Source organism: Syngnathus acus, chromosome 21 (assembly GCF_901709675.1).
Source record: "Syngnathus acus chromosome 21, fSynAcu1.2, whole genome shotgun sequence".
NCBI lineage: Eukaryota > Metazoa > Chordata > Actinopteri > Syngnathiformes > Syngnathidae > Syngnathus > Syngnathus acus.
In genome coordinates this window covers 10,235,416-10,259,392 of record NC_051105.1, presented here as the reverse complement: position 1 = coordinate 10,259,392, position 23,977 = coordinate 10,235,416, and the positions used below count along the sequence as shown (strand labels likewise).

Genomic DNA, 23,977 nt, shown 5'->3' with positions numbered 1-23,977 from the left:
TTGCCAGAGCCTCAATTACACAATGGCGGCAAAAAGCTCCACACGCTGACCCCCAGCCAGCTGCATTCACTCTGGCCACATCTCTCTCCGCAGGAATTCTAAAGGCCTTTTTAGTCAGGCAGCCAGAGAGTGCAGCCAGCGGGAGAGGCGCATGGGGAAGAGGTGCGCACACACACTTCGCCCGCCCGGCCCAAGTCTTCACAGAGAGATTAATCATGTGTGAAATGGAAACAGCAAACGGCCACTGACACGGCCTGAACCCGCTCCAGGTTTTCCCCTCATCAGCTTGCTCCCCTAACAGGCAGGTGTTAATAAAAAGGTCCGCCGTGACTGGACGCCTGCCACCGCCGAGCGCCGCTGGTGGGCTGCCTTGCCATTATTGTTGTTTGTGAGACCAATCGTATGGACAAAAGGCGGGGAAAATTGCACCGGAAAAAAAACATCACTGCGGCGTTGTTAGCGAATCTTGATAACAATGGAGAAATATACCAGCGTTTGTCTGTATGCCTTGGTGTAGAGTCATTGTGTGTTTGTTATGAGTGATTTTTTTCCATTTAGGAAAATGATTATTATTGATGTTACATTACTATGATTCTTGGCATTGGCTTGACATCTCAACCTCGCAACTGGGAGGACATAAAATACAACGGAAAGTATTGCATTGCAACATATATTACTTGTACTCGTATTCACAGTATATATGACATGTATATTTGTTGTTCAGAGGTGCAATAAACAATTGGCAACAAACCAATTATCCAATTAATCAAAAGTATTTTCATAATTGACACTTTCATTTAAAATTGTCCAAATCTCACAATTGCAGTCATTCAACAGTAGTCATCCATGAAAGCAAATCAAACATGTGCTTGTAATTTTGACAACAATGATCAATATTTTTGGCCGGTATTAAGAATCAATCCAGTAGCTGAATCATAATAAAATTGTTTGTGCATTTTCTGCACTGTCAATGGAAATATTTTTTAATCGGATTAATCGACAAAAAATCGACTTATCAATTGGTTAATAAAATAATAATTTGTTGAAGCCCTAATGTAGAAATGTTGTGTATCTGCACATATACGTATACACAGTTACACGTCATAAGAAATTGCAATCTTTTTTTTTTTAACCCTTAAACCGAACTTGAAGGGATTCAACTCAAATGCGGGCAGAAGTCTAATAAAACATGTCTTCTTTCTTGTGCCTTTAAAGACGTGTGCATTTAAATGGTGACATAACGATGCAAATATGCGAGTGGCGGCAGCTGAGCGAGGCCCACACAGCCGGCCGGCCCACCGGCAAGACAATCACGTCGCGTCCCTCCCGTCTTAAAAGCCCGGCGCAGCCTTTGATAAGCGCCATTCTTTCTTGCCATCTAAAGAGGTCTTCCATAGATTTGACTTGCCTGGCGCAACCTTTGACGATTAATGTAGTTCATTTTTATTCATTGCCAAAAATTGTCAGCAATTATGTGCGCAAAGCGGCCACCTGCCTTGGCTGAATGGCTGCGGTTAGTGGGGCTGCACGGCTTGTGGGGAGGCGCAGCCAAGTGGGGGAGTTAGGGGCGGCCGCGGTGGGGTGGGCCGTGCGGCAGGTGAAATAGCCCCTCTCGTTAGTGTAATGAGTGGTCCGAGCCTCGCAGTGGCGGGGGCACGTCGCTCCCACTGAAATGCCACATCCCCCTCCTTAAGTGCATCGTGGGACATTTACAGGCAAATCACAGACCATTTTGACGGATTTTAGTCGTTCTCTGATCAAGCTCGAACAAATATATGAAATCCATCCATCCATTTTCTATAGTTTCAGAGCATTCAATGGAGAGCATTGAGAGCGGGGACAACAGCTTGAATTTCCAGAGCACATCTTTTAAGTCTCATTTTATTTCCATTTTTTTATCATCAGTGTTGTTATTCTTATTTGATTTTTGTCAAATTTAGAAAGAAATTTTCACTTTGCAGGGACTTTAAGGGTTTTCTGTCTCCTCGACAGTTTTAATGTGATGGAGACAGACGCATCACCTGCTGTCCTCGCTTACGCGGCCGCATGTTCGGTGATGCAAGTATTACTTTAGATGAACAAGAAGTGTGTGGAAACATTTTCATTAGACCACGGCGCTGACCCCAGGTCGGCCACTGAATAAGTAACTCTCTATTAATGATTTCTGCAGCGGCACACTCCTGACCCCTGATCGCTTTCAATCTCAGAGAGGGAGAAAAAGGCGAAGGGGTGAGAAGGAGGGGGGAGACCCATTGCGTGGAGATTAAGAAAAACACACTTTTTTTCTCGCCTTGCTTTTGCCGTGTGTGTGGGAGGGTGATTATTTGTGCCACGCTGCTGGGAGGGAGGGGTGGGGGCTGAGGAGGGGGGTGCAAACATCCTGCTGAGACTGACTCACGTATTCTGGTTTGAGTTTCTTGTCGCCGTTCCTAATTGCCGTCTTCTCCAGCTTGTCAATAATAGGGAAGATCATCATCCTTGTACTTCAGCCTCAGCTTCTTGTGGATGATCTCCATGTCCCTCATGGGGTCCCCGCTCGCCTCATCATAGATGATATCCTCATCGTCAAATGCACCTGCAGCGCAAAGACACACAAACAACACGTAAGTATCGATTTTTTTTCCCTTTTATTTCTTCTACCAGGGAACAGCAGGAGGGTGACAAATCGGTAAAAAAGCAATCAATGAGTTTTCCCAAATTGTAAAGGCTGCAACTTGGGATGGAGGGGAAGCTTCATTTGGGTTGGTCACTAGGCCTTTTAGAATAGAATAGATCTTTATTGTCATTGTCACACATGTACAACGAAATTTAAATATTTATTTATTTATTTTTTTACCACAGATTTATTTATTTATGTATTAATTATTATTATTATTTTTTTTTAAATTTATCTATTTATTTATTTATTGCGTCTCCAGAGCTGTAGAAGTGAAGTTCGCATCGTGTTTCATAAAACATGAAAAACTTACCACGGCTGCAGTTTTTTTTTTTTTTTTTTTTTTTTTTTAAATACATTTTATGACTCAGTCAACAACAACCAACCAACCAACCAACCAACCAACCAACCAACCAACCAACCAACCACTGTCAGAAAGGGAACGCCAGCTCATTCAACAAGGAAGTACAAGTCAGGTGAAGAATTCCCTGAAACATGTCTGGTATGCTCCTAGTGTCTTCAGTGGCGTCGGTTAATGCTCCGTATAAAAATACCGTTGACAGACAGGTGAGGTCCTGACAGAAAGTTACGTCACCTCTATGATTGGCTCATTAAAAAGCCGTCGCGCCAGCGACAAACATGCCAGAACATTCATGCACGCTTGGAATATTGATGACTCACAGTTGTGTCACAAACAATGCCTGTTAAAGACTGAGGCAGCTATAATGCCAAGCCATTGCTGACAATGTAAAAACCTCTGCATCACTTTCCACAAAAACTTTCCAATTGTAGTGTCATGCATGATCATTTTATGATTGGTTACTTCCTGAATGGTGACTTTTTGCACAGTATTGTAGCCAGTGTTGGAAAGTTACACAGTAAAATGCTTGTATGCAATGCTCATGTAAGAAAAAATGAAAATTGCGGCCAAAAATAAATGAATCTGTTGTTTCCAGCCTCAAATACATAAAAATAAAACTCGTCAACAGTCAATCAATTAGCCCTTACTAAGACTTGTAACAATGAATGCTACTTGGGCTCTGTAGCTTGTACTTTTTCGAGAAGGAGTTTGTCAATTGACTTAACCCAGTAAAATAATGTTGAATGTCCTCAGTGGATTTTGGAGTCTGTACTTTTTTGTACTTAAATAGTATTTTTAGCAATCTTCTACAGTGTGAATACCACCTTTGCGTGGGTGGTAATAGTTAGCAACACAAGCATGTTAGCATGCCAACGTGAGCAATTAGCGTCAACACTGAATTTAAGGTGTTCTTGCATGTCATCAATGGTAAAAGAAATATTCGTTCCCTTGAGCGCACGCGACCTTGTTCTCCTGCTTGACTATTTTTTATTTTATTTTTTTTTAAAGTGAAGTTGTTATAAACCAGCATGGCTGATCCACGCACAATTTAATAGTCGAGCTTGTCAGCAAAAAGCTGCGGACTTGCGCGCGAGCTGTCATCCTGTGCGTTGTTGTCCTCGTGCCGAAATGAACTTACTCAATTAGTTTGTCTAATCAGCCTGTTTTGGTTCGTCTCCTCTTGCCGAGGTACTCCACAGCATAAACAGTTCACTTAGGCTCCACAGAAAGGGGCTAATCAGTGGAATTATTGTTTTGCTGCTCCAATTTACCAGCTCCCTGTTTAGCAATGATTGCGATGGAAATTGTCCATTGTGTTTGTACGAACTTAGGAAATATACTGCAACGTAATCACTTTGCTGCTGTTTGCTGCGAGAATACACATACACCAGCAGCGTTCATAATGTACAATTTGGATATCCTGCCGGGCAAATTCTCACGAGGAATTCTGGCACATCAGGTTTCAAAAGTGCTCGAATTAGTCATAAATCTGTCATGAATGATTTCAATTCAATCAAGTCGTAGAAATATAAATAGCACTCTTTTTTGACTGGTCTACAATGTGCTACCTTATATTTGTGACATGAAAACTAGATAGAAAGGCTTTGGAAGGGCAGGCGCAGCTGCTGGCCTGACATTCTCCTTTTGGCCACCATATATGCTACCGTAATTTCCTTCAATTAATTCTGCCTAATTTAACATTCACTTCAACTTTACAGCCGCCCAATTCATGGCTGAGAGCCAGAGAACAAATGTATGGAAAAAAAAAGATGGGGGGAAAATGTGAGGGGGCACTTGTTACAATTGACTCTTGTGAGGCCGTCGCCATGTAAGGATGCTAGCAAGAAAAACAACAAAAAAAGCTAATGCTAACATTAGCCAAAATATCCACCCTGACAGTAAAGGGGAAATCAAGTCAAAAAAATTTCTGACAACAAAATGTTCTTTCCTGAGAATCTAAATGCATTTGTGGAATATGACCAAACTGATTAGCAGGGAGTGGCTTTGGATGGCCTGATTAGGGGAGCTCCAATTTTTGGATTTACACTGGCACTCCAAGATGGGGGTGCCCGACAAGAACTACAGCATAATGTGACTCTTAAATGGTTTTAGGAGAGACCCCACCAGTTTGGAGTATTACACCGAGCGTCAAAAAGAAGCTCGAGCTATCATCACTTGTGAATGACGTCGACAGACAAGACTGCAATCTGTGTTAAGTCAAAGATCAATACTGATACTGATTGAGCTTGTGCCGTGTGATGTCGCTACCTGGGAGGGTACGTGGTCAACATAATTCTGCAAAATTACAGTATTCATTCGCCTTCAACTTCCTGTGCGTGTTTTCACATGCAAGGCGGCTTGGCTAAGAGCACATCTGAAGAAGTCGCATTCCTCTCGCCGCCTTAAAAAATGTTCACGCCAAGTCAGCGTCGCAATTCTGCTGGCATTCAGAGCAGTAAAGCAATTTTATGGGTGTGTTGAGGGGGAAGCGTATGATGGGTGTCTTACCGGTTTTGAAACACTACAGATGAACATGAGGAGTATTCAGAAATATGTTTTTATAGGTGATTGGTGAGAGCGACGGCTATACGATGACAGCTTCAGGAGTTTTTCCTTGCCGTACTGACTTAGCAATTACTATAAATACGTTGGCAACTTAAAGGCGGCTTGATGAAATGATGCATTCAAAGCACTCTTTGTACAAAAGAAACATGAAAATTTGCCTTGTTTTACAGATGTTTATATTTTATCTAGTAGCATTTGTGAATATTTTACCCTAATTTTAGCCAATCTTTTGCCGATTTGCTTTTATAAGAAAATATTTTTCACTAAACTATTTTTGCCCAGTGTTAGGATATTTTTGTCAAACATTTTAAGATTTTTTTGTCCCTAAAGAATTTGCTTTCATTATATATATATACACGTATATTTTTTTATTTTTTTATTTACTTTTAATTATCATTTAATTATTTTTCTAACAATTAATTATAATTAATTCTTAGAGAATGAGGGATATACTTTAGACAAAAATTGGGAATGTGTAGAATCCTAAATCGGATGATCCAGATGGGACCAGGTTACATTTGTTGACATGACCCCAAAAAAACAAAACAAAAGTGACTCATCTCATCTTCCTTGCCATTTCCATTTGTTGGGAACACATGAGCAAGTTTCACATGCACACAAGTGTTGTCCCGCATCAGAGAAGAAACCTTTTCAGGTCCTTCAGTGCCACTGATTGCACAGGCACCAGCAATTTCCTAACCAACCGCCACCTGAACAATGATGTGTTCGGCTTTTCAGACCCTGCGCTCTTTCAAAGCAGAATCATTTTGCAGTTTGGAACGAGATCTCCATAGCAACTCCTCTTTGAGGGGTTTAGAATCACCATCCAATAATTCTATGATCATCGGGCCTTGCCATTCCCGGTGGTTCTTTTCACAGTGGACAGAAGGGGTGGGGGGGACAAGGAAAAGGGGGGGCTGAGTAGGAGGAGGACGCAGGAAGAGTCGCTAGTCTATTTCAGGCAATTCATCTTGCGGGCCCATTAGAATTCAAAATATTGCGACCTTCAATCAGGGCAGATTTTATTTGGAGCCGTGGCGATCTCCACTCAAGATGGGAAGGCATTTGGCTCTAATCATCCGCCACGAGTGGAGGCTGACAAAGACTCTTCATTCTCGCTCGGGCAAAAACGCTCATTTAAATGCCGTGACAGCACCTCAAAACACAAAGCGCATAAAAGGAGGACGAGCCCTGCTGCCGTTAAATGATCCACACGTGTCTTTGCCCGGATTGCTTAAAACAACGAAATAAAAACATGCATGCCACGGGGGAAATTATTTACCGACAGGTGTACAAAATTTAAGAACCGGCGTCTTGAATACACCAAACATGAATGTGCGGGCGTAAAGAATTTTGTGCAACTTTTTGGAAACATTTCTTTCACGTAGTGTCGAAGAGTAGACGCAGATAAATAACTGGGTGACGTCAACTACAAATACTACAGCTGCTTGTGGCTATGTAGACTCTGTGAGCAGGTGACTCCATAACAGACAGTTAAATGTCGGCTTGGAATGCAATGGCTCACGTTTTGGTAACACCCTTGGAGGTTTTCCCCGTATTATACAGAGATTATTATAGGAGGGAATGTCGAACTGCTGGGAATTATTTAGCAGAAATAGAAAGGAGTACCAGTAAGTCAGGTTGAACTGCCCCAAGGCCTCACAATGCGTGACACAAAACCCTAAAGTCGTCTTCAAACCCATTGCACTTTTGTCAAGGTGACGCACTCAAATGAAAAATTGATAGGAAACAAAGAAACAAATTGGAATATGGCCCAGTGAACACACTGAAGTAGAAAACAGGTGCGCTGTCTCAGAAATCGCTGATTCATCAGGGATCGAGTCGACGCTAAGGCAATACACTCGAAAATGCTCAACATAAGCAGCGGAATTAAAGCCCGTATTCTAGCGAGCTTCAAACCGTTGTGGATTTCTCATCAGGGTTCGTTCAAGGTCGCCGTTTTAACGATTGCAAACATTTATTTTTGTTGAGTATGTTCAGTTACATTCCAAAGGTGTTGGATGGAGTCGCTTTGCTATGCGCACTTTAGCACACTCGAGCTAAAAAGGGCTTTTCCCCTACTTTAGATCATTTCTGAAACTTTTGTCTGAATTCCCAGGTTACACTAAAAGGCCACACATTAGAGAGTTTAGTGTCATAAAGGCGTGTTTTCCAACGACATCCAAGTAGCATATATTACAAATGAAGTCAACGTTCATAAAACGAGCGGCTTGGTGACTTACTCAGACGAGCACAAACGTGGTTTTGCTTTATTAAATTTAAAAGACTGCAGAACAATAGCCAGCTCATTCTCACATGGAAAACAGCTGTGTGGATGGATGAATGCCAGCTCCTCCAAAATATTAGCATGGAAGCCACCATCACATCACTCACCCATAGTGGCCACTTAACACAGAGACACTGTTCCTTTTCATCTCCTTTACTGCAGCGCGACTAAAGACATCACTTGTGAATCAATGCATGTCCGAGACGGCCAAATGTTCATTGAGGATATAAATCCAAATGTTCTCTAGTGCTCTAAAACATATTTGTCTCCAGTTGTTGGAGCCTCTGCAGTGCTACGGTAAAAGTAAATAAGAGGCTAGCATCACAAAAATATACATTTAGAATGTTCTAGATTTTTGTCACGGTATCCTCTCAGTTAAAATGTTGATACAAACAAAAATGTAAAAAAAAAGTAGAGATGGGCAAGTACCGATATGGTATCGGACCGATATCGGCCTCATTTTAATGTATCGGGTACTCGTGGAGGCCGCCGATACCAGCCACCATTACTTAAAGCAAAAATAAATAAATAAATCGACATCAAGTAAATCCTGCTAGTGCGCTAATACTGACGGACAACAAATATCCAAATCAATCTGAGTGACAGCCAATCAATAATGAATAGAGTGATAATCCAATAAGTGTCAATAAAAAGAAGGAGCAATTGTACAGTACAGAAAAAAGTACAGTTAAACCAGTTTGTCACACGATACGACTATCTCAAATGTGATCAGCACTGGCAACATGGAAAGACATCATCATCTATCCGTCCAGCCGTCCATTTACTGTCCAGGATATGCTGGTTGGGGTCATGGGCAAAATGTCTCTGAGCAGGAGGCAGACTGGAAAGGTGGCCAAGCAGTCCTGGGAACCTGTTGCCAGTTGTGTTCCATGACACACGGGTGTGGCAACAGCGATGTGATGTTTCCAATTCCCATCATTACCGTGACTGAGCAGCTGGCGACACATTCCGTTCGACAAGTTGTCACAAGGTTTTAAGTTCAATTTGGAAAGTCACCCACCTAAGTCTCTATGACAACATTCCGTCGTGACATACAAACAGAATGCCGTGTTATATCCAAATATACGATTGAAACTTTTAACACTCTACTGAAATGGCATTTTGCCTCAATGACAATTTTGAACAAGAGTCAAAAGTCTCTTGATAACTATTCCAGCATCCAAAAGCACACATGAATGTTGATGGCCCGCATTTAAAGCGCAAGATCAAACGGGCTAGCATAATTCAAACCATGCTGCATAGCTTCTGAAAGTTGACACGGACAAGAACCCTCTGTACTTGTGTCACTCTCTTTGAGCGAGCCTTTTCAGAAGGAATGTGCGTTTTGCCGCGAATTGTGACTTTAATGTTGATCTCTGCACCTAACGCCCCGAACGGCCTGCGAACAAGACAACTGAGGCGGCTGCTTTGAAAAGCCCACGGGTTCTTTCACAAGCCTTTGAGCTGTGTCATGATGTTCGCCGAGCAGCGTTACACCATGCCGAGTCGCTCGTGTGGCAAAAGTGAACGCGAGCTCAGCCTTTTGACTCGCTCAGGTGTTATGAGAAAGATGCAAACCATTCCTTGACAAAAGGAATCTGAAAACCAGATTGGATTTTGCAAAGTAGTCCAGAGAAGAGCCACAAGGTTTGACACCAAGATTCTCATTCAGTGCCATTGACTGATAAAGATGTCAAAGTTCCATTTTTAACTGGGATGGCCGTAACTATAATTGAAATTAATTTAAAAATGTCTGTTACATTCCTTCGAAAAATGAAAATTTGAACTTCTTGTTTGATCTGAAACCCAAATGTCTTCAAACTCATACAAGGAACTGACCTTGATGTTCCAATACTTTTGATGGCCCTACTAAAGGAGCCTCTATAAATATGACTAAAGGCTTTGTTTCTTAAATCTAAAAAAAAAAAAGACTTGAGTGGAGCAGCAATCACGCATCACTAGAGGAAGGAGATATCGACAACTTTGCTCTTGGCGAGAGAGCAAGACGAGCGTGAGCAGATGTCAAATGCGAGAGAATGGGTGAATGGAGAGATATCCTACCTGGCTGGTTTGTGGACTTGACAGAGGAAATCATAGCGCTGGTCCGGAATGGGCACTTTGCTTTCATTTGGGTCAGTGGTGCAGAAGGGGAAATTTCCCGCAGCCAGCCTGACTCTTTGTCAGCACGCTGCAAAAGGTTGATGTCTTGAAAATGCAAACAGTGGAGTAAAGGTGATGCTAGGTTGACAGTCAAATCCAACCAGAATCACATCAGTGCCCAACGCAAGTTGACGAAATCATAGAGAATCCATCATAGCATATCCAAATCAAACAAAAGCAGCATTTTATAATCACAAATAAGACACAGTATAGGAAAACTCAAGTAGTCTTGAAAATGGACAGACAACAACAAGCCTTTATAATGGCGCATTATTATGAAGTGTAATCCAGGACAATCCCTTCACTCAGTACTTCGCAGTGTAATGACAGTTTACCAAGTCCTAAAATGTGAAATTGCTCAAGATTGCTAAAGTGCATGTGGTCATTTTTCAGATGAAGCAAATTGGCGCTACTCTCGGGTCACCTTGGGGTGAGGAAAAACAAGGACCCATCCACAACAACACAGTAAGCACCATCGGGTACACGAGTGGACATTGGAATGTAGAATAAATACTTATTTACTTCACCCAATACATCCTCAAGGGGATTTCATGTAGACATTTTCTAACAAGTGGGATAGAGTAATACATTTAGCTAAGGCTGTAGCTATCGAATATTTTCAAATTAATTAGCCCATCGATGGCTCAGATTAAAATTGATGTGTGTGTGCCTTTAAAAGGCGGGGCCTCGCCTGGTGAGTGACGTGGGAGTCAGTAATGAGTTGGCTATAGTGTGCACATGTTAGCGTCTGGCTACAAACTAGCTAAATTAGCCAGTTGAAGGCTTCTGGGCAAATGTCAGCTATGTCATTAGCATCTTGTAAATTAATGTTGGGTTGGGGGGTATTAAACTACAAGTGCTAGGCTATACTGTGTTAATATTAGCTAATTAGCCAACCTAGCTTTGGCAATCATAGATGTGTTGTTGTGATGTATTGGAAAACTGCATTGCAGTAGACTTTTTTGTCTTACTCCAGTTGTTTGGTTAAAGGAAAACAGTGGAAGGCATCAAACTAAGGCTGGATTTAACTTTCAGTGACAATACAGAAGTCTGCAGTATTGTCATCAACATAAACAATTAATCTTCCACTTACCACAGTTTGAGCAGGCCCATTTTCAGATGAGCCAGAGCTTCCAATCAGAGGTGGCCTTTTGGTTGCATCTTCTCCTTTCCTCTGTGGAGACATTGTAGATTTCAGCATGAGTCACTCCTACGTTGATTTCCTGCTCTTTCCTGATACCACACACCTTCTCTGGAGCCGTTTGTCACTTTTTCAAAATCTCAAGATGCTCATTGAGAGAGAAGCCAAGCAGCAGAGTGGACTGCATTGTAAATGGTTCACTTCATGGTATTTGTTCACACTCACTGGCCGCATCATTAGGTACACCTGCACCAGAATAATACATTTAACTGACACTGTCTGGGATTATTCATCATTGTGATGTTTCTAATATTTTGCCTCTCTTTTAGCTGAATAAGATCAAAAAACAATTCTACGCAGTTTGATGTAATTCTACACTTCTACAACCCTTAATAAAAACAAAAGTGTCATTAATAATGACCTTTTTTGGGGGGTGGGGGATGCTCTGCACTTAATATTGTGGCAGGTTCACGCAAAGTCTCCTGCAATACAAATATTCCACTTTGCACATTCTTCTTATACTTGTTGCAATCATAGCAGAGCAGATACAATTAACATAAAGGCTCGGTTTAATTATTCTAAATGTAAAAGACCTCTTGACAAATTGTTCATAAAAGTGAGGCAATAATTTGCTTCAAATGTAACCAACAGTCTATGCGGCACATTTGTGCTGTTTGAGAGGGACATGATTTAGATTGCATGTCAACAACTTGCCCACTGCAGAGACACAAATTAAACCACACAGGGGCACAATTGCACATAAAAAAAAATACTAGCCAATTGCCCTGCAGCCTGTCTTGGAGTTGAACACGCAGAAAGTGAGGCAGTCATAATGCGGATTTGAATGAGGCAAGTGCAGGCTGCAGGGGGAGGTCGCAATTTCTTTTTTTGGGGGGGGGGGGGGGGGGGGTGAAGGCACGCACCCCGAGATTCAGCACAATGGACGCAGAGTATTTTGTTCGCTTAAATAAATCATGCCTTTGTTTAAGGTACATTGATCAATCTAATCGCGTGTAATGGGCTCCTAATTGGCTCACAAATAGGGAGCACGCAGAGCCGCGTCCAACACTGCATGCGCTAAGACACAACCTGAGGGGCCAGCTCTTTTATACTGAATCTCAATGTATTTTAATTTTTTTCGAATTTGCAAATTGAATTCGCAAACCTAATATACAGACTCTATTTTTTATTAAATTTCTTACATTTGTGTTAATGTATTTATTTTACAAAGACCCTTGAGGGGTTCACATTAAAACAAGCGATCACATTCCAATAAATATATAGAATTAGATAATAAAATGCATTGCCCTGCCCATTATTACGAAAATACGCTAGTCCTATCTTTCCATTTTACACAACATAATTTATTTTTCATATACTGGGATTTAATAACATGAACAGCTGTTAGATTGGCATTGCCGTAATTGCATTTTTTTTTTATCCTACTCAGTCGTCCAATGTGCGTGTGCATATATGGATTTTTAGAAGTTTTATTTCAACAATTACGTTTGTTGACTGGTACTATTCATGCTCCATAATGAGGCTCGTTTTGCATATGCTTCAAATGGGCTTTCTCTAAAATTGCTTAGGTATTTAAGAAGGAGGGTCGGGGGTTCACACGCTGGGTGGTTACATTATGACATTATTCTTGTAAGAAATTATGATCTATTAAGTCTCCTGTTAAATCTAATGTAGTTAAGTTGCGTCACTTGCATGTTCTTTTTTTTTTTTTTTTAAATAATGCACGCGTTAGCACGTGGCAGTGTTGCACAAAAGCATGAGGATGAGATGGCTGATCATAAATGACGCGCAACTGCCTGTCAACAAATTAATCATCGTTTCGACTCATCGCCTCCACTTGGATATATTTACTATTCTCGCTACTATTCTCATTTACTATTTATTTAACCGTTTGCTTGGCGTCTTCCTTATTCTTGCGCTCGTTTCTGTTCAAACAATTCATACATTAAAACAAAAATTAAAATCCAAATTTAACCCTGTGATGAAGTCATCCGCTGTCGGTATTTCTCCATCGTGTGAGGAAGATGCCAAAAAGAAAAGAACAAGCAGCCAATTAAAAAAAAAAAAAAAAAAACCTTACCCTGTGAACGAGTCGCCTCAAACGAAGAAAACAAGACCTTGGATAATCGAGCAGGAATTCTAAAAAAATAAATAAATGGAGGGCATTAAAAAAAAAACGTCAAATCCAGTGTGGTACAGGATTCTGTGAGCCTAGAAAGAGGCTGCGGTGCAGATGCTATGTGGGCGTGGCCTACGACGTCTCAGCGCACGCACGCTCCTCCGATTGGTCAATGGTTTCCGCGTTCCCGCAAGTCGCTTTCGGATTGGCTGCGAGCACTCGGTGAGCCCCACTTCAAAACAAGACGCTTGCTCCAACTCAAAGTAGTGCCGGGAGACTGGAGTCACAACAGAACCCGTGTTGCGCCAAGCTACAACACGGAGGCTCTGGATCATTCCGGTTCCGAGCAGGTTTGACATCTCCGCCCGTTTTGCTACCGGGACACAACTTGGAGTCACAACAGAACCCGTGTTGCGCCAAACCACAACACGGAGGCTCTGGATCACTCCGGTTCCGAGCAGGTTCGACATCGCCACCCGTTTTGCCACCGGGACACAACTTGGATATGGCTACCTCCATTCTTGGGGTGAGTTTTTTTTACAAGGTGAAACTTGAATAACTTTTGCCAGTACAACTTGAAAGAAGTTATCTTACCTCCGGTCCGGTAGGAAGAGCGGGTGTTACGATACACGTCCACGCAGGGTGTTTAAGTGGAACTTTGTTTGGGTTTTCCCCCCTCCAGGAAGAGCCTCGTTTTGGAACGACACCTTTAGCGATGCTGGCCGCGACCTGCAACAAAATCGGAAACACAAGCCCCCTCACCACTTTGCCCGACTCCAGCGCATTCTCCAAGGGTGGATTTCACCCGTGGAAAAGATCCACGTCGAGCTGCAACTTGGGCTCGGCCCTGCCAGGCTTCGCGGTGGCGACCAGCCGCGCCCCCACGGGACTACCGCCGACGAGCTGCGCCAGTAACAGCGCCTTCTGCCTGGCCTCCACCTCGCCGACGTCGGCCGCCTTCTCTAGCGAGTACGGCGGCTTGTTTACCAACGGCGGCGGCGTCTCGAGCCAAGAGTCCGGCCAGTCGGCCTTCCTCTCCAAGGTGCACACCTCCGCGGAGAGCCTGTACCCGCGGGTGGGCATGGCGCATCCGTACGAGTCGTGGTACAAGTCCGGCTTCCACTCCACCATCTCCGGTGAGGTGGCCAACGGCGCGTCGTCCTGGTGGGACGTGCACACCAACCCGGGCTCGTGGCTCGACGTGCCGAACCCCGCGGGCCCCCTCCAGGGCTCTCTGCACTCGGGCACCCCGCAGGCCATCCACTCGCAGCTGAGCAGCTACAACGCGGATTTCTCCTCGCTCACGCACTCGGCCTTCAGCTCGACGGGGATCAGCCCCAGCGCGTCGCACCTGCTGACCACCGGCCAGCACCTGTTGGCCCAGGACGGCTTCAAAACGGTGCTGCCCGCCTATACGGACACCTCCGCTGCGGCTGCGGCCAGCGCCATGATCTCCGGGGGCGGCTCGGGAATAAGCGGCTCGTCACGCTCGTCGCGGAGGTACTCCGGGCGGGCGACGTGCGATTGCCCGAACTGCCAGGAGGCCGAGCGGCTCGGTCCGGCCGGGGCCAGCCTGCGTCGGAAGGGACTGCACAGCTGCCACATCCCGGGCTGCGGCAAGGTGTACGGCAAGACGTCGCACCTCAAGGCGCACTTGCGGTGGCACACTGGCGAGAGGCCGTTCGTGTGCAACTGGCTCTTCTGCGGCAAGCGCTTCACGCGCTCCGACGAGCTGCAAAGACACTTGAGGACCCACACCGGCGAGAAGCGCTTCGCCTGCCCGGTGTGCAACAAGCGCTTCATGCGCAGCGACCACTTGAGCAAGCACATCAAGACGCACACGGCCGGGGGCGGAGGCAAGAAGGGTAGCGATAGCGACACCGACACCAGCAACTTGGAGACCCCCAGGTCCGAGTCCCCGGACCTTATTTTGGATGGGGTCAACCCGAGGATCACGGTTAAGGACCAGCCCCCCCACGATGAGCCCTGATGGGGGGGAGAAAGGGACCCCCGCGTCCGAACTCAATTACACGGGTCTTAATTTAACAAGTGAATCTTTCATGGGAAGAAAAACAAAAATAAGAGCTCACCTCTAGACGCTACGGCAGTATTTAATTGTGAGGAGAAACCTGTTGAACGTGGGACAATGTGAGTTGCATCTTGTATATGACCACGTGTTCACTTCATGTTCGTATTGTTTTTCTTAATATTGTTTTCCGTGTTGCTTCTAACCTGAACGTCAGGGAGTTTAATTTAAGATGCACTTTGTGGATATTCTATGTACGTGCACAGCTTTCTTCAAATTTTCCGTTTTATTTTTTTGTTGTTGTTGTTGCTCTAAAAAAATCTATATCTAAATGTTTACCTGTATAAATTCACACGTATAAGACTTTCATTTTAAAAGTCATTAAAACACATGGAAAAAAAGCTTTTACTGTGTGATGCAACATTTCACATGTATTTATTTGGGCCTATTTTAATTGTCAAAATCACAAAGGCTATTTTCCCCTTGTAGAATAAATCATTGCTTAATGTGGCGTAAAAAGGGCATTTCGTGGCCAAATGCAAATGCGATTAATTATGACTTGGAACACATGCACGGCCCCATGTGTTTTGTATTTGAGGTTAGGGACTCGGGCATGATCACATATGTAATTAATATCAAAAAGATCTTTTGTTCACTTCACGTTAACGAGGGCTAAATGAAACTGTTCAAATGCAAACCTTACATTTTGGCCGTTTTGATAAAGACTGATATTTTTCACAATAAATAAAATAAATTAACCATAATAATGACACGTTAAGAGCAATGTCCGATGCTAAAATGCTTCTTGCTGGGCTCGCTGAAATGTGAAATTAAAAGGTTCAAAGATGCTCAACGACTTCTTTGTGTTTGGGCAGCAGAGCTTCCAAAGTCTTTCAAAAGGAGTCTGGCATGCTCAAAACGCTGCATCCATGTCTATTTTTTTTTAAGAGATGTTGCATTAAAACCGGCAATGAGAAGACATGGGACGATTGTCTTGATGAAAAGTCAGTGGACAAATACCATAAAAAAACTTATCTGAAGAAAATCTTTAGAGCCGTTTACCACAACTAATTAGGATCAAATATTTTATCTGGCGTCAACTAAATTGGATGTGTAAAGCTTGCAAAACATTTGTTCCGCCGCGATGTGACGGTTCACATGAAAGCAGAAATAAAATAAAACCCGTCATTTTGATGTACGTACATAAAACGCATCAATCTAATGTGTCAAAGACGGCCTTGCGTTTGTGTTTTTCCCTCTTGGTTTCAATATTTAATTTCAATTCTTTACATTTCTCAACTGTCGCGCAGAATAGTGTTCGACAAAAACTTTGGGAAAATAATGGGAATAAATTTCGCTAGTAAATTCAAAAATTAATTATTTCACAATACGAATAATATACTCCGTCTATTCACAATAAACACGTAAATTTTGGGGGGAGGTTGAATTTCTTTTATTATAGGTCTGAAAACCTGCATATACACACAATTAATTATTGTTTAACAGGCTAAAAAAAAAAAAACTTGTCTAGAATATTGTGTGAATCAAATTGTTCCAACGCGCAGAAGTGACAATATTTGGTCCAGCGTCGCCCTCAAGTGGTGGGAAAGAGAACTCCATGCCTCTTCAGCACTAAAAACCCAAATCTAAATAAAGGCGCCCTCGGTGCTTTCTACTGCTCCTGTCACGACTTCTGCTTCGGTCTCTGCTTCTATTCCTCTCATCTGCTGCCCTTTCCTTCCTCTTCCTCTCAGCGTCTCTCTCGTCTGTGATGGCGCTCGCTGCTGCGGCTCCGCTCTCGCGTGCGTTCGCGACCTCTCTCCGGCATCTCCTTTTTCTTCCTGCTCTCCTCGTCGTGACCGCTTCCTCTCTGCGTCCGCGTGTGTCGACGTTCTCCGGCGCGCGGGCTGGCCGAAGCCTTTTGTCGGCTCTGATCTGGCCTGTCGGCGCTGCGCTCGCGGCAGGATGCCTTCTTCTTCTTCTTGCTCTTCTTTTGGCTCTTGAAGTTGCCGTCGGAGTTGCTGGAGCTACTGGATGAGTCGCTGTCGCTGCTGCTTGAGCTGCTCGAGCTGCTCTCCTGCTTTTTCTTGTGCTTCCTTTTGCTGTTTTTCTTTTCTTTTTTACTCTTCTTTTTCTTGGAATTTTTCTTCTCCAGACGGTCGAGTTTCCTGTTGATGAGTCACGAGTGTTGACGCCGCACACGACCACAAAATTAGGGCTACTTTCGCATTTCGCACCAGAAATTGCCGTTTAGATCGGGGCGGTGAGAAAGACATTCATTTAAATATTCTAAAGTTTTGTAATTGCCGATACCGTAATGTAGAACTGCACAAATTCTAGATTTGTGTTTTAGATTTGGCAATGCTTTAACAAATTGTTTTGCAAATTAAATAAAAGGGCAGCACTTTTAGAAAACAAAAATACACACGTTGCACAAAATATGGAGGTTTTTTGTTTTTTTGTTTTTACCTGAGGAGCTTCTGTTTCTGCTTGGTTGTTAAAGATTTCAAAAATTCCATCTCTGGATCCTCCTCTTGGTCACTTGCGACATATTCCTTCAAAAAAAGAAAATGAAAATTAGGTTTATTAATAACAAGTCAATAACAAATACAAATGCAGCTCTGGGGAAATAGAAAATTAGACCACAATCAGGTTTGCTCCTCAATATAAGTTATCCATTCTATTTATAGTTGGTATATATTACAGTACAATGTTTTTTTTTGTCACTTAATTTTTTTAGTTGGATATTCACATTGCCCTAAATTGATCATTTTAGGACCAATTTGACAAGGAGTTAGTCTTGAATCATGGAATCCTAAAATTACACACACATGCGTTCTTTTAGCATAGGCTAACAAACATTAGCTTGCCCTTTTCCAAGGGTACAATAGACTCGTGTGTGTGTTTGTGAGAGAGAGAAAGAGAGTGCGTGAGACAATTACCTGCGCCGCATCACAAACGGTAGCGCTTCGATCAAGGACACATTTCTTGAGGGCAAACCCGCTGTTACGCATCTCGGCCATTAGCTCCGAGGGGTGCATGGATGGACCTGTTAGTGCAAATCATAGCATCACAGCGCCATTGACGGCGGACCCTGGCCCACCGCCGTCTCCGGCGGTGTGAATTTCGAGGGCGGCTTTGTTAACGGAACCTCACATCAAAACAAGTCACTCCACTTCCGGCAGAGCAAATCACACAATATCAAGCCTGGGCAAAGCATCGGTTAGGGGGAAATCACAATACACGATAATTACTTCTTTTTTTTTCCTTCCGTGGGGTGACAGCCATTAGAGTGCCGTAAAATGGAGCCGTTGACCGGATTCTCCCGGGGTGGAAGATTATTACTCGCTGATTGCGCTACAAATGTGCTCAAGGCGGAAAACCTGACAGCTTCAGCTTCTGAAACCTTTGAGTGTGACCTGAACTCCACTCACTGATTGCAAATATTGTCTGACACTGTCATTCTGTAACTTGAAGGAAAAATAAAAAATAGAGAAGTAAAATAAAAAAATAAAAAGTGTACCTGCAGACTCCTCGGTAGGCGCCGCGCTGGCGTTGATGCCCGACAGTCCAAACAGAGGGCATTCTCTGTCCGTGTTTACGTGGCCCCACTTGTGACATTTGATACAGCGCACATTGCGCACCTGGAATGTCAACGCAGTTTTGCCATGTCAACAATTCATTTGACTTCCAAAACACCAAACATCATATAATTTAGCAACTTGAGACCATAAGACACAACTCAATGCTCGTTCTCTTCTTGTTGACATTTCTTCAGTGTGGATTGAAATTGTCAATATTTTTCAATAGGAAATGTAACATGAAATTTAACAAACATTAGTTGGTAAGCAGGCAAAGCACAACAAGTCACCTGGATTCCAAAAGGCTGATCTCTGATATTCATGTCATCTTTAGCATATCTGCAAAAAGAATTGAAATTTTGGTTCATTAAAAAAAATAAGCATCATGTAAATTAGCAGTGAGTAAATTATTATTTTTTGTTACTTTTCTCTGGGGGCTCCCTTCTGCCATTCAAATTTGCACTCTTCTTCTCCCTCCTTAGAGAAGAAAATGGATCCAAATGAGTAATATAGGCATGATAACTGATACAATTTTATTAAAGCTCATCAGGAGACGGTAAAGGTCTGAGTTTTACCTCTGCTTTCTCCTCTTCAGAATGGACAGGAATTGTAGGGGAGAGGAAAACAAGCATTAGGACTGAATGTAAATATAAACAAGCCACATTTGTGAGGTGGATAAATATCTTGGCTAAGAAGAAGTGCTCAAAAACACAGATTTGTGAACAATCATTGAACTCAGCTCATCAAAAAGGATGTAAAATAACACATTTTTCTTCAGTACACACACACAAGTTGGATTTAAAGAATCGGGTTGACAAGTACACACACAAGTTGGATTTAAAGAGTCTGGTTGACAAGATTACTTACCTTTTGATGCTCCCGGTGGAGCTTCATACATGAAATTGAGCCCATTTTTAACACGGTCATCCCCCATCAACACTCTAAAGGTAAGGAAAACAAAATGAATGCTCAAACAGTCATCAGATCATTATTTCACATTGTCAGAAAATTATCATTTAAGAATCAACATCTCGGAATGTCTTTCTCCAGTTCCTGCAAGTATGTCAGGTTGGTGTACAAGTAAACAGGCCCAACTGTCACATTGCGTATTAATAAACATGTTTTAAGTTACCTGTTGTTGTAGGTGTCCTGCTCCTTCAGATAAGCCGACATCAGGTCTTCCTGCTTTCTCTTCTCGAAAGTTAGTTTCTGCTCTGCTATCCATACCTGAACAAGGAGGAACACACCTTGAAAATGTTTGACACTGCCATGAACACATCGTAAGCGAAGTAGTCAATTTGTGAGGGAATTGAGAAGATTAAAAAAAAAAAAAAACATCATTGTTTCAGGCATGGTGTCTCAAGAAATGCTGGAAACAATTGACTAATTTCCCTATAATACAAATTAGTTGACTATCATACTCGTGTTAAACTCGAGTGTAGGCGAAGGAAGCCAGTGTTTACTAGCAAAATGGACGCTTTACCGCAAACGTTCATTCCGAAACTTGTACTCACCTTCTTGATATTAGACTTCGACGCAGGGTGGAAATCCTTTTTACACATGAAGTTGGCAAAAGACTTCCCCATGGCTGATAACGAAAATCGACCGAGTGTTAAAGTGAATTTTCAGCTAACGCTTGATAGCTTTGCTGTCTCCGGAAGTAAACTAAAAGCAGGCGGAAGTTGTCGATGCTTTCACTTTTATCGGGAAAATAAATGACAGTTTTTTGTGAGTGGGAAATAACGCTCATAAGAATAGTACTTAACTTTTAAACGGAAAATTAAATGTACTGCGGTTTTTACCTGTATTTTTTTAAGCGTTATAGCCCACATTATGTGTGTGGTGTGACGTAGTGATAATTGCTCATGACAGAACTTGCCTGTCATGATAGCAAATCGTTTATTCTTTGACATTATGCGCATTTCGTTAGCCGCACAACTGACTCGTCAGCAGTTGATAGCGTAATTGGCAAGCAGTGAAATAAAATGACAAATACAATTGCGGTAGTTCTCATAGCTTCTTTTATCTTGAACAGTGAAAAGTAAATCGCACACCATCACCAAATAAATCCGAGGTGCCCTTAACGCACCATGATAGGTTACATTAAACCGCAGAAAGTGTCGTAAATCTTAGAATGTTTTGGGATACTTTGGTAAAATTAAATAATATATCATATGTCTCAATAGTATATGAAATAAACGAGTAGTGTATTTCTACATGAAAATACAAAGTAATAAAACTGGTATCAACTGCCTGTGTCACAATTACGATGCAGGTAATAGCTGTATTGTCACGTGACTGCCGTAAACAATCGAGCCACCGACATTTGTAAACACCGACAGACCGTAAGAGGTAACAATGATATTATTGTATGGCGTGTGATTTACCTTATGTTTGCACTTGAACGCTGTCGTCTATTTTCAGGTTATATGTGACGTCCTCATCGCAATCAAGTCTAGTCCTCTTGTGAACCAGCATGTATCCGTGTTCATGTGACACTTTTGTGGCTCTTCCCCCCTCCACTGAGGGACAGCGCATCATTTTTGGAAAGAATTCCGACAGGCCATGTGATGAAGTCCAAGAAGTGCTCTATTTCCCTGCTGCTGACTATGAGCCAGGGTCAAAGGTCGAGGTGGGTGCACTTGCCACAGTCTCCTACTTTTGTCACCCAGTTGTGATCACACTATTTTACCTGTCTCTTCTTCTGGTCAAAAGTGTACTTACATGGAGATCGAGCAAGTTGCCCACACATACGCAATTGTTTTGAGCAGACCAGCGTGGCTGTGGGGTGCAGAAATGGGTGCAAATGAGCACCAAGTTTGTATTGGGAATGAGGCTGTGTGGGGAAGAGAGAGTGCTGATGGTGAGGAGGCTCTGCTTGGCATGGATCTTGTCAGGTAAGGCCACACTATACAATATCGTAATTGCTCACCATCATGCCAGCCTTGAGAAAAACCCTGTTTTTCAGGCTCGCACTTGAGAGAGCCGACACTGCTGAGAAAAGTGTGCACGTCATAGCCGAGCTTTTGGAAAAATATGGCCAAGGAGGGGGTTGCTTAGAAGAACAATGTGATTTCACTTACCACAACAGCTTCCTGATCTCGGACCGGAAGGAGGCTTGGGTGCTGGAGACCTCCGCCAAGTATTGGGCTGCAGAAAGAGTGGAAGGTAATATTAACAAGTTATTAGGCCCATTCACTTTGTCACAGGAAAACTGCAAAGCTTTTAATAGACAAAAGAGATGGGATGAGGCAGTGTATTGTACTTTTCGTCCACTAGAGGGTGCTCTTAGCTAAGGATAAAAACTCAAGACTAATCTCATTTGTACTTTTGGATTGACTATAAAAATGTTTTTCTTTTATTATGCCCCCTTAGGTGGATATCGCAATATCTCAAATGAGTACAACATCACAACCAAAATTGACAGAGAACATCCTGACCTGCGCAAGTATGCACAAAGCAAAGGCTGGTGGGACGGAAAGGCTTCGTTCAACTTTGCTGCCATCTACTCCTACATGAACACGGCCAGGATTGAAGCACCCGGCAGTCGATACTGTGAAGGAAAGAATCTGCTGCGAAAGAGTAACGGTTAGCTCATGTACAGCAGGTTGTTCAAAAACTAGTGAAATAATCCACAAATTGGACATTCAAAAGGTCAAATTCGGTTCAGCTGTAAAAATTATAGTGCATTTTAGATTCGTCAAGACATTTCACCTGACAAGTCTCCAGCTTTTTTTTTGTCCGAGTTGTAATAAAAAATAAATCCCTTAAAGGGCACATCACCGCTCAGACGATGATGGACATCCTGAGGGACAAAGACAGCGGCATCAATATGGAGGGCATGTTCATGACAACAGCCAGTATGGTGTCGGTGGTACCTGTGGATCCCACTCTGCCGGGGGTTCACTATTTCACTGCCACTCCGGACCCTGAAAGGTGCAGCACCTATTTTCTGTTTAACTTGTCCTCATTAGGCTGAGCTGGAGGGTAAGGAGGCAAGAGTTGATTCGAATGACTAAAAACAGAAAGTCCAAGCCATTGCAAATTAATAACCTACAGTAGTGCTCTCCTTCTTACAACAGGTCGGTGTTCAAACCCTTCGTCTTTGTGGAAAACATGCGAGTGGAGCTAAAGGAGACCACTTCTCCCAGTTACGGCTCGGAAGACCCAGTCAAGAAGAAGCCTCGCTTCCAAAGCAAGCCTGACAGAAAGCACAGCTTGTTCACCAAACACGAGGTGGCGGCGGCCATCATTGAAACGCACAAGGAGCGGGGAGAGCGGATCACACTTGGTATGAGGAAGTTGGAAGGTGAGAGAATGAAACAGATGGAGGAGATTCTTTATCGCGGCGTCGAGCAGCCCGAGACTTTGCTGGATTTGTTCCCTAGCGTTGTGAGGGATGAGATGGAGCTCTACGGCAAAGGCTCCAAAGTCCAGTGATCAATAGAAAGCACATCAAAGTGATATACTCCACACAGTAATTGTCAGTAGCATTATCTGCAGATTTATTCAAAACAATCCATAAATAAGCAGCACTGTACAAAATGTGTCATAATTGCATATAATTATTTATAAATATTTACTTAATGTGAATACAGTTCTTAGCTTGCAATAAGATTCCACCTGAGCAAAAATGAAATTTATTTTCCTGCCGTTTATCCAGTATTGTTATCATCAATAAATAGCCTTGATGGTAATGGACCTTTTTTTTTTTTTTTTTTTTTAAATGTGCAAACAAACATGTGCTACAGACAAGACAAATGCTCAAAAAAAGACAAAGTTCAAAATCCCTTCTTTGGTGGTGAGGTAACCAGAAATAACCTTATTTCTTTGTACATATACACTCACATACTGGCACAAATGTTGACAGTACTATCACTGCTCAAAAAAATACTTTTAGGTTCTGTATTGACCATTTGGTTCATTTTGATTTTCAAGCTATAATACAATCGTAGTTGTGAGGAATTAAATATGCTATTAATTAGTCCTCCACATATGAACACGTCATCACTTCTGAAAGGTGCATCTCTATTATTAAACACCATGCATGTTTGGTTTGC

General features: G+C 42.7%; 4 protein-coding genes across 9 annotated transcripts in view; 2 read left to right on the top strand and 2 right to left on the bottom strand.

Annotated features, from left to right (window-relative positions):
- The window catches only part of LOC119115715 (obg-like ATPase 1), a 30,699-nt gene extending 16,657 nt beyond the window's left edge, over nt 1-14,042 (bottom strand). The window contains exons 1-6 of one of the 5 annotated variants that reach the window (XR_005096181.1): nt 13,905-14,042; nt 13,272-13,330; nt 11,277-11,416; nt 11,123-11,203; nt 9,931-10,074; nt 2,399-2,575 (exon numbers count right to left, since the gene is read on the bottom strand). The gene's annotated coding sequence lies outside the window, so the exon portion shown is untranslated. Of the gene's footprint in view, nt 1-2,398; nt 2,576-9,930; nt 10,075-11,122; nt 11,204-11,276; nt 11,417-13,271; nt 13,536-13,904 lie in introns of those variants that run through there. The other 4 variants (XR_005096183.1, XR_005096180.1, XR_005096184.1 and 1 more) reach the window with 4 other exon arrangements.
- sp9 (sp9 transcription factor) lies at nt 13,554-16,570 on the top strand. Its single transcript, XM_037240464.1, has 2 exons — nt 13,554-13,836; nt 13,993-16,570. The coding sequence occupies exons 1-2, from the start codon at nt 13,816-13,818 to the stop codon at nt 15,298-15,300; spliced, it is 1,329 nt and encodes a 442-aa protein (XP_037096359.1). The 5' UTR covers nt 13,554-13,815; the 3' UTR covers nt 15,301-16,570.
- A 199-nt stretch (nt 16,571-16,769) lies between these two features.
- On the bottom strand, nt 16,770-20,601 carry cir1 (corepressor interacting with RBPJ, CIR1). The gene is made up of 10 exons (XM_037240488.1): nt 20,432-20,601; nt 20,050-20,144; nt 19,785-19,858; nt 19,493-19,506; nt 19,342-19,394; nt 19,208-19,256; nt 18,860-18,980; nt 18,279-18,385; nt 17,806-17,891; nt 16,770-17,504 (listed from the first exon to the last, which is right to left on the bottom strand). The coding sequence occupies exons 1-10, from the start codon at nt 20,501-20,503 to the stop codon at nt 17,087-17,089; spliced, it is 1,089 nt and encodes a 362-aa protein (XP_037096383.1). The 5' UTR covers nt 20,504-20,601; the 3' UTR covers nt 16,770-17,086.
- Nucleotides 20,602-21,121: 520 nt separating this feature from the next.
- scrn3 (secernin 3) lies at nt 21,122-23,575 on the top strand. Of its 2 annotated transcripts, none has more exons than XM_037240468.1 (7): nt 21,122-21,269; nt 21,342-21,549; nt 21,633-21,814; nt 21,886-22,085; nt 22,293-22,505; nt 22,691-22,853; nt 23,000-23,575. In XM_037240468.1, the coding sequence occupies exons 2-7, from the start codon at nt 21,394-21,396 to the stop codon at nt 23,355-23,357; spliced, it is 1,272 nt and encodes a 423-aa protein (XP_037096363.1). In that variant the 5' UTR covers nt 21,122-21,269; nt 21,342-21,393; the 3' UTR covers nt 23,358-23,575. The 2 variants fall into 2 exon arrangements, with proteins under 2 accessions (XP_037096363.1, XP_037096364.1); XM_037240469.1 differs by having other exon boundaries at nt 21,196-21,262.
- Nucleotides 23,576-23,977: the final 402 nt, after the last annotated feature.